The sequence below is a fragment of the Crocodylus porosus genome, unplaced genomic scaffold, assembly GCF_001723895.1.
Source record: "Crocodylus porosus isolate Cpor-Errol unplaced genomic scaffold, CroPor_comp1, whole genome shotgun sequence".
NCBI classification, from domain to species: Eukaryota; Metazoa; Chordata; order Crocodylia; family Crocodylidae; genus Crocodylus; species Crocodylus porosus.
Genome location: NW_017728917.1, coordinates 4,931,732 through 4,942,315, shown reverse-complemented (window position 1 = coordinate 4,942,315; position 10,584 = coordinate 4,931,732). Strand labels below are relative to the sequence as shown.

At 40.5% G+C, this 10,584-nt stretch overlaps 1 protein-coding gene across 2 annotated transcripts; it reads left to right on the top strand.

Moving 5' to 3' along the window:
- Positions 1–198: 198 nt before the first annotated feature.
- TRNT1 (tRNA nucleotidyl transferase 1) lies at positions 199–8,975 on the top strand. Of its 2 annotated transcripts, none has more exons than XM_019536610.1 (7): positions 199–417; positions 2,870–3,063; positions 4,038–4,176; positions 4,499–4,625; positions 4,996–5,189; positions 5,372–5,625; positions 7,289–7,356. In XM_019536610.1, exons 1-7 carry the CDS (start codon positions 258–260, stop codon positions 7,295–7,297), a joined length of 1,077 nt encoding a protein of 358 aa, XP_019392155.1. In that variant the 5' UTR covers positions 199–257; the 3' UTR covers positions 7,298–7,356. The 2 variants fall into 2 exon arrangements, with proteins under 2 accessions (XP_019392155.1, XP_019392154.1); XM_019536609.1 differs by having other exon boundaries at positions 243–417; positions 7,284–8,975.
- The last annotated feature ends 1,609 nt before the right edge of the window (positions 8,976–10,584 follow it).

Sequence of the window (10,584 nt, the reverse complement as noted above, 5' to 3'; positions counted from 1 at the left end):
CCGCGGCGGCAGCCAGGCCGCGGGAGAGGCCTTGTGGGGAGCGGTCCCTTCCCCCCGCCTCCCCCCGTCGGGGCCTCCCCGCGCTGCGCAGCTTAAAAACTTGGGACATTTTTCTTTTCAGTTTAATTTTTCCCTTGCTAGAGGCGGCCCCTGGGTGGGATGCTGAGGCCTCGCAGCCCCAGGCGGGCGGGGGTCGCTTGTGGGCTGAAGCGGCATTCGGGGGTCGGTAACGTGCCCGTTGTCTTCCCCCTCTCTAGATGTGGAGTCGGTTGCTTTCCCGGCACCGGGGCCGGGCTCTGGGCCTCCTTCCTGCGGCCGGGAGCCGGGTGGCCACGCGAGGGTCGCGCGTCACCGCCATGAAGTTTGAGTCGCCAGATTTCCAGTCCCTCTTCACGCCGGGGCTGAGGAGCGTGGCAGGTGAGGGCCGGCAGGCTCCCGATGCGTTCGGCCCGGTCAACCCCGGGGCCGGCGACCGCGTTTGTCTGGGCGCGGGCGGCACGGCTTGGAGGTGCGAGAGGTCCGTGCTGTCACCCTACACGTCAGTAATGTCGGGCAAGGTTTGCCCCCGCTTGATGTCCGGACCGCTTGCGCCGATTAGCAGCCGGAGAAACATCGTTTGGGCCAAATTGGGATGAGGTTGCAAGGGCGGAAGAATCCGATCGTTGCCAATCTTTGTAAATTGCGGTTAGTTCGCGGGCCTGAATGGAAGGACTAGGTATTGCTGCTGTGGGGATGTCGGGCCTTTTGCAAAAAAAGAAAAGTGACTTTCTTAAAATAAAAAGAAGCAGTGTTGTTGGGATCTGTTCATCAGATCTTGCTTCAAGCATCGTAGTTATGCTCAGTCGGTCTGCAAGCAAAACGGTGTCTTTTCAACACGTACCTGCCCGAATTCACTTTGAGACCTTCATAGGCAGGTTTCTTTTGACCTTGGCCCATCATGACACTCACTTGACCTTGGCCAGTTTGGTTGCACCTTGGGAACACTTCTTTTGTCTTCAGCTTACCAGTCTCGACATTTGTCAGTATGACATTGGTACTGAATTCACCAGTCACCGAGTCACTAGCCTGAAAATGAGGGGGTTGAATGGGTAAGGTTGCAGCTTGACCTGCAGAGCCTGTTACAGGTGCTGATGCCTGAGGTAAAGAGCAGCGGGAGCCCAGGGTGTTTGTTGGTAGTGCCAGTTGGAAACAAACCTCTTTACTTGAATACTGAACAGATTTGATGTGAAAAATCAGCAAATTTTATAGGAAAAATGAGTTTGATATGAAAAATCAGTGCACCTGGAGAGGGAGAGATACACGCATGGAGTCCCATTTCTTTTTAGTTCCCTTTTGCCTAGGACTGTTTAAAAGCAAAGTTGATATTAGCCCTGTAAATAAATGGCATTTCTGCTGAGTTTAGGTTAGCTCTGACGTCTTAGAATAAGATGCTCCAGGAACCCACTTCAGTATTTATTGTATAAAACAATTTAAATAATATTTTCATATCTTCCTCCTAATGGCTCTTGCTTTACACAGTATATTAACCATGCCAACTTTGGGGTCAAGGACAGCCAAAAATGATACAGTCACTGAAATTTTGTCTTAACTAAAAATATGCTTATGGAGACACTGAAGGAAAAAGGATTTAATATAACAGAAATGCTTTTCATGATTAAAACTGGAAACTTCAAATACCTGATTCACCCTCACCTTCCCCATGCATGTTGTGTCCTTGTTTGCATTTCTTCTAGCTTGGGCAGTGAAACTTGCTCCTTTTGTGTGCTTGTCTGTGTAATTCACTTTCCTTTCTGGGTCTAATGAGTAACTAACTGCTAAGGAAGTCTTACTCCTCAAAATTCTTGATTTTACATTTTTTTTTTTTTGAGAATATGTATATTTTAAAATTTAAATCTAAAAAAAGTATCTAAATCAACATGCGCTCTTTTTTATTCTGAGACGCATTCTCGTGTCAAGTTAGGAGGATATACTCTTATATTTGGCTGTGAAGCAATTTAAAGATTCACTCTCCCAAGTTGGCAATTTTGTAGAAACTTCAATACTTCCTTGTGTTACATGCTCTGTGCTTTTTTTTACTTTCCTTTCACTATTAAACTACCTTGTTGAGTAGGATTTCAAAATGTGAGTTCCTTAGCATTGCTTCTCAAATGCTAGCAACGTCCAACAAGTATAACTGCATTACTGTATGTGCTTCTTGAATGATTTCACAAGCCTTATATGGTTGCACTTTTTTTATCTAATCAAAACGTTGGGTGCATCTGCATGTGCACTGTAAAGTGCATTAGCCTATTTTAAATCACATTAAAGCATCAGTTAAAAAAACAGGCTTTTTACTTGATGTTCATTAAAATAGGCTAATATGCATTAAGCGTCACCTTAAAAAGCATGCTCTTTAGTTAATGTGCAACAAGACAGGCTAATACGCATTTTCCTAGTACCTCACAATACAGGGGATTTTTATGTGTGGTGTGGGATGTGGTGCCAGGTGCTTAGCAAGCCCTGTATGTGTAGGAGCTTGGAGGTATTAGATTTAATGTGCATTAACTAAAGCGTGTTAATGCACTTGTAGATGCGCCCATTGTTTTGCATGCATCTTGTATCCTGACCCTGATTTACAAGTAAGCTTATATGCAGTGTCCTGTTTAGGAAAAAGTGTACTTGGATGCAGCCAGTTCGGTGGCCAGCTGTTGTGGAAATGTGCATAGGTAGATTTACATGTTTTTTGTGCATGTTATGAGATTAGCATTAAATATAGACATGGTTGAAAATCTGTTGTTGTATATGTGAACCAAATCTTCAGAACAGCTGAGTTAATTAACATTATGTTTTTAGAGGGTAAAAAAGGTCTTCATATGTTTCTTTCTGCCAGAGTTATTTGAAAAAGAGAAGTATGAATTAAGAATAGCAGGCGGTGCAGTGAGGGATTTACTAAATGGAGTGAAACCAGAAGATGTGGACTTCGCCACCACTGCTACACCAGCTGAGATGAAGAAAATATTCCAGTCTGCTGGCATGCGTATGATCAATAACAAAGGAGAAAAGCACGGAACCATTACTGCCAGGGTAAGAATGAACCAGGTTCATGAGTCATTTACATTTGCAGTGGTTAGATGGAAAAGATCCGTTAGACTCCAGAAGTGTACACTTCTAGGCATGTCACTCCCAGTACTGGTCATATCTAGTGGTAAGCTGATAGTTTGCCCATAAGTAAAATACTACAGGCAGTCTTGACTTACAACGTTTCAGGTTACAACGTTTCACACTTCCAACTTTATAAATTGATACCCTGTTTCAACTTTATGACATCAGTTTTAACTTTGCAACACTTGATCGGATGCGATGCCATGCCAGCAAACAAGTTTGCTGTGTCGCTCATCTCCCTGGAGAACATCTGTCCAAACTTCCTTGGACACTTTCTTTAAGAAAGCAGACAAGACTCCTGAGAAGACTCCAGCCAAGAACCCTTCAAAAAGTCCAACCAAGAGCCTTTCAAGAAGTCCTTCCAAATCAATGAGATTGCTATTTACAATATAAATACATTAATGTAGCTACATTGCTCATCTATAATTGATTGAGTACAAAATTCTGGGGTATTTTTAGTGAAAACAGGGTACTAGGCCTTGGTTCAGGAATCAATCCCCCATTTATAACGTTTCTTATGAGAAAATTGGTTCTGAGTTATAACATTTCAACTTAAGATGCAGTTTTCAGGAACCGTGTAAGTCTGAGGGCTGCCTGTACTGCAGTTATTTCCTTCTATTTTTGTATACCTATTTGTTTTTTGTTTTCCAAACAAATACATAAGCTCTCAATACAAGCTTGACTAAGTTTTTAAGTGAGAACTTGTTTAAAGGCACTGGAAGTTGTGGTTCCCGATTCTGTAATTCCCAGTTCTGTAATAAATAGTTATGTCCATCCTGGGTATCTGCAGAACAGCTTAGTTCCCCAAGGCTCCCAAAGAAACATTCAGCTTTTTTTATATTGATTCCTGTTCACTACTGGGTCGAAAATAAAATAACAAAATGTTTGAATTACAGGTCCATGAGCAGAACTTTGAAATCACGACGCTCAGAATTGATGTAGTCACCGATGGACGACATGCAGAGGTGGAATTCACCACTGACTGGGAGAAAGATGCCGAGAGGAGGGATCTTACCATCAACTCTATGTTTTTAGGTAGCTTCTTCCAAAAAAAAAACAAAAACAAAACTTTTTAATGACTACGTTAAATTCAGTGTTTCTGAGCCTTTCCCCAGCGCTTTTCCATTTTTTCTTGGCAGTTCTGTTGACTGAATTGGATTTGTCCAAATATCAAGGGAGATCTGCGAGTTTAGAAGGCAAATCTAATTGCATATTATCTGACCAGAACATTTCACTTCTCTAACCAGCTTTAAAATAATTTCCAAAAAGTTTTTTCATGTCTGTCATCAATTAGCTAAATTATGAATTGCTTTACTTTTACCAAGCATGCCTTCAAAAATATTGTTTTCTGTAACAGGTTTGGATGGCACCCTTTATGATTATTTCAGTGGGTATAAGGACTTAAAAAACAGGAAAATTCGATTTGTAGGAGACGCGAACCAGAGGATACAAGAAGACTACTTGCGAATCTTGAGATATTTCAGGTAATGTGTTTCTGCATTTGTAAATAAAGAAACAAATAACATTTATAGTTACAGTCTCAAACAAAATTATCTTGAGGACATTGTATTTTAAATAACAAACTACATCTGTGTTTACTCAAGTGCCTGTGTGATGCAAAGTCTAATATCAAATACCGCTTTGTCCTCAGATAGGTCCTGCAAATAAAGAGCTGTGTGAGATTGGTTTCCGGTTTTCTCTGTTCAGTGAAAAATAGGAGCAGATGTAATGCATCCAACCTAAGGTTTTTTAGCAGCTACAGGTTTCGCATGTTCAAGTTGTACTGGGGTACATTAACTGGACAGTGGTAATAGATCTGAGAAGGCAGTTATGTTTAGAATTTTTGTTTTGTAGGTTTTACGGAAAGATAGCTGAGAAACCTGGTGAGCATGAAACTAATACACTGGAAGCAATCAAGACAAACGCCAAAGGTTTGGCTAGAATATCAGGCGAGAGGATTTGGGTAGAGCTGAAGAAGTTGCTTACTGGAAACCACGTAAATCATTTGGTCCGACTTATGTACGAGCTTGACATTGCCCCATATATAGGTAAAGTACAGTAAGGATGTTTGTGGCATAAAAATTGTAAAACACACAAGTACCCAAACAACACTGTATTAAAACAGTAACAATATTCTAAATGTTTACTAAGTATTTGATTAGACATTTCTTCTGTTGACTTGCCAGTTCTTCTAATACTTTTGTGTTTCTTTCTCTGTGTGTCCCCTTAGGATTTCCTGTTAATGGAAGTTTAGAGGAATTTGACAAAGTCAGTAAAAATGTTCAGAATCTCTTTCCAAAACCAATGACCATTCTAACATCACTGTTCAAGGTGCAGGATGATGTCATGAAACTTGATCTGAGGCTAAAAATCTCAAAAGAAGAGAAGAATCTTGGCCTCTTTATAGTGAAGCACAGGAAGGACTTAATCAAAGAAGTGGACAGTCTGGAGCCACTTAAGCCATATCAAAGCTTTATTATAGATGTAAGTAATGTATATTAAACATAGTATTAAGTTTGTTTAATAGTCTAGCTTGCATATTAAACATAAAGCCCTTGCTTTTATAAAGATGCAACAGGGTCCAGAGGAGAGAATGAAAGATGCACAGTAAAATCTGTTATCCGGTACTTCACCAACCGGAATACCTTAGTAACTGGAATTTCGATGCCATGCTGCACAACTTTGCATCCTGCTGCACTGCTGAAAGCGGCAGGATGCACACAGCTGCACTACCTTGCCTCCTGCAGGGTGGGGGGGAGCTAGCACACAGCTGCCACCCGCCACCCTGTGCTGCCACCGCTCTGCATGCAACCATAACCACATCCGCCGCCTCAGGTAACCAGCACCCCCAATTCCCCACTAGGGCCGGATAACAGATTTTACTGTAATTAGGAGACTTGGATTCTCCCAGCCATGTCACCGATGTGTTTTGTGACCTTGGTGCATAGCTACCTCACAGTTCCAAATAAGGATCATGATATTTGTGCCTTTCTTTGAGGTTTGTGGGGGGGTGGGAAGTTTTGTATAGGTTTTACAATTATAGTTGCATTGTTTGCACTGTGAAGAACCCCTGCATCAGCATATCTGCAGGTTACTGGGTATCAATATCCCATATTTGCTTCCTAAAAATTAGGAACGAAAGCCAGTATTTCTTAATTTTGTGCAAAGGAATGGGTCCCTAAATTAGAGTTTTAGGCACCTACCAAGAAGCAGCTTTGTTTCTATTATTTCTCAACTGTCTAATCTCCAAGGGTAGTGGTTACTTTCTGGATTTTATGAGACTGATACCTAGGTTTGAAAATGTTGAACTAAACTGCTGGAACAAAAGCCTGAGTCAAGGTTGTGCATATATTCCTTGCAAATACGTTTAGATATTGTCAGCATGACTAGGATTGTCCCAGTTGGCCTCTTCTGTGTTGAAATATGAGAAAAGAAGTAGATTTCATGGGACTCAAACTATAAAAGATTTACAGTTCAGTTCAGCTTGGATTCAACTCCTTCAGCTAGGAACAAAATGCATTTAAAGGTAATGCCATATTCTGAGCACGAGTACATGTTCCCTAAGTAGTTGACCGGCCACATTTTGCCATTATTGAAGTTTGAGTGGTTTTCAAGTGTAGTTGAGTGCACTGCAGTACTCAAGGCTGGAGGTAACAGGGTTATGAATCACTGTGAAGTCCTCTTCCACCAGAAAAGGTAACAGGTTTCCTACCAGTTGGCTGCTGGAAATAATAGCAAGTGGTGTCCTATGAGATTTAGGAAGCCTACAAGAATCTGCCAAGATCTCCAAAGAAATAATAAAAGACTCCCCTGAGAGAGCCAATATCACTTTCTTCACTATTTTCTGAATAGATCCCTAGCCTCCAACCCATTTCTTCTCTAATACTGGCTAATATTGGGTAGTTGAATAGCTCTTGCAAAGGATCTGCCATTACTTAGCTATTCGGAAAAGCTAATGAACTGGGCTGTCTGGGCTCAACAAAATGGAGGTATTTGTATGTGCAAGTTCTGTATTTCAGTTTCTGTGCTTATCCAGTCCTTGCAGGCTGTCAGAATGGCACGAACCATGATATATGTTGTTGAACAGACACTGAGATTAAGCTGACCTTTAACATTTCATAATATATTTCTTTTTTTTTAAGTCTAGGCAACCTGATACAAATTCCAAAATCTGTGAACTTTTAAAGTACCAAGGAGAGGAGCATCTTCTAAAAGAAATGCAACAATGGTCTGTCCCTTCCTTTCCTGTCTCTGGCCATGATTTGATGAAAATAGGGATTTCTGGAAAAGAAGTTGGGATAATCTTACAACAGTTAAGGGACCAGTGGAAGAAGAGCGGATACCAAATGGATAAAGAAGAACTCTTAAGTTGCATAAAAAAGGAATAAAATTGTAAAGTAATTAAGAGCTCATGATTTAATAATGGCGATGATTGTATTTACCATCTTCCATGGACAGCCACAACACCGTACTGTTACAGCATCAGCACCAGCCGGCGGTGATGCATTTCTGAGTACATAAGATTTTCAAAAGCAGAACTCTTTTCATGTTTGAAATTCATAATATGCCCTGCAAACAGGTATTTAATTTTGCAGTTGTATAGGGCTCTGTTTGCCAAACCAACTGGAAAACCTACCTTTTTCTTATGTTTTAATGGTCATATCTGCCACTTGTTTTCATTTGTTCTTAAGGCTCACATAGGTGAAGCAAAGATTTTTCTCATTCTCTTTTGGCAATAGCCGACCCTGAATGATTTAACTGTTCTAAATAAAACCCTCTTTGTATCCTTCATTTTTGTCAGAGGGAGTAACCAACTCCTAGGAGTAATGAGATCAAATATTTTTTTGTATTCAGAGCTGGGTGTCAAATTGAAATCTTCACTTCAGCAGTTCCCAAACAAGCTATCTTATCATGTGAAACAACCCTGTTTTCCTAAAGGTTTTACTCTTCATAATTCCAAAATCAACTTTTGATTAAAGGATCACTTGGCTAAGCCAACATCACAACAAGTGTCTCCTTGGATACAGTGTTTCTTTTTTGTCTCTGGCCTTTTTCAGTCATTTGTTCTCATTTCGCACATAAACAAATAGGGCTGTATATTTCTACAGTACATTTTCAGTTCTGTGCATGACGTGAGGAGTATTAAAGTGTAGCATCTCAGTACTAACACCTAGGAAAGCTCCAGTTCAGTTTATCCAGACTTCTTAGTATGTCAGGTAGTCGCCTTCCTGCTGTAGTTTAATGGAAAGCCTGTGGCTAAAATTCTCATGAAGATCTTAACAACATTTAGGATTCCCTCCTTCCCTTTCCCTTACAATCACAGTTGCCAGAATAGTCAAGAGGATAGGATGGCATCCTGTCTTGCCTGAGTATGGTATGAGTATGCTTAGATGTACCATGTGCAAAATGAGCCTGAATCTATCCCCTTGCAATACCAAAACTCCAGTGAAATTAGGGAGAATCTGAAAGGATATGCTCTGTTTCAGTGAAAAGAAATTGACCATGAAGATCTTTAGTATCGTATGATACCACGCATCTCAAAATAACTGACAGTAAGATAGTTCGGTTGAAATAGTCTTGGGAAAAAGGTATTGATTACTGTCCATATTGGTAGCATATTCCCTGTTCTTCTGTGAATTATTCATGGTGATCCTCTAAAGGAATCCAATTTAAACATAGGCTTTACACCTTCACTTAGAATTGGCCATAGTAGTGAATATACCAATCACTTCAAGTAGCATAAATGTTGCTTCACTGCTGATTTTGGCCTTTAGTCTTCACCTGATTCTGGGGAAACTACCTGAAATGTATATTCAGTGGCAGTTTATGTAAAATAAGTAAATAAAAACACACCCCAAAAAACTGACTTTTTAATATTATGACTTGCAGCAGTACCCATCAGATAGTTTTACAAACCTGACTTCTGCAGAATGTTAAAGGCCTAAAACTTTGATGGTCCCTAGGCAACAATACTGACAAAGTGATGCTCTATAGACAGTACCATGCTGTTCCCTCCCCAGTCAACAGGACTTTTCTACTTGTAGAAAGTTTGTTTCCCATGGTTGCCAGTAGCATCAGAGATCTTGCATACAAGTGTACCCCATGAGGGGGGAAACCACTGCTTCAGGGACATGCCACCAGCCCTGATTTTGAAAAAACTTGTTACCAAGAGCTGCTTTTTGTATCTACAAATCTTACAGATTACTGGATTGCTGTAATAAAACGTGGTTTGTGCCCACTTCACTTTTGTTTTTTTTCTTATCTATGAAAATGACTTTTAACACTAGATGGCAGTAAAATCAGTTTTATGTATATTTTTACGTAGATAGTTTTCTATTGATGCTTTGAGGATTCCAGTTAAGGCAGTGTAAATTATTCTGTAGGTATTTTGAGACGGCAGTTAGAAACCAAGGAGGAAGGGAAGAACAAGTGCGTTTTGTAATTTCATATTAATTGAGATCTTACTTTAGAAGGGCTTTCTTATTACAGGCTGAGCATACTATCAGTACACTTTAAGTTACATTTAATGAAGTATTTTTCAAAAAATTCCTTGGAAAATGTATTACATTTAGCACTGTAGCAGATCCTTCCCTCAGAAATATTAATCTTTAAAGACCTCCCCAGAGTGCTTTAGTAGTAACTCAGGTTTGCAGTTATAAAAACTCTCGTCTTGGAGCACAACTGGGTTGAGTGGGGTTTTTGCAATCTTTGAGTATGGTATGAGTATGCTTAGATGTACCATGTGCAAAATATAAAGCTTGACACATGCCTGTTGCTTTGAAAACAGCATGATGTATCCTGGCATCTCTGATGGCTATGTAGATGCTCCAGTTAACCTGCTGTCGAACTGGTGCTCAACCCTTCCATGACATAGCATTGGAAAGAGGTTGAAATGGACTGAAAGGCATGAAGCTGTGCAGTATACACATCTCTCTCTAAACAGAACATCATTTCAGTTTTGAAGCTCTGCAAAACTCAATGCAATAATGCCTGTCTAAGTGGCGTGCAATAATTATATTCCATTATTGACTACCAGACCTGTTGCAGGTATGTTCAGACTTGAGTAATGCATTCCATGGCATGCCTTTCAGGTGCTGGTAAACTGTGAATCAGATTGAATTAGTAGTGAACCCTCAACATTTAAACCCATGTTGTTATTTTTCTAGTTTTTCAGTCCCCCTCCACCGCTTCCTAAACACCACGTCCCAGCTTGAGAAGAAACTGCCAACTTGGAAATGTGCTGAGTTTCTGTCAAGCTAAGAGTAACCAATCAAATACAAAGTGTCCTTCCCCCCACTGATGCCATGGACAGATTTCCTTGCTCGTTTGCCTTGTTACAAGCCTCCCTTTTCTTGCACCTTCTAGTCCTCGGCAGGCTTCGAAGTCCAAGATGGGGAAGGGGAGGGAACTTTTCTTTCTACTTTGATGGGTGAAATGATGAAA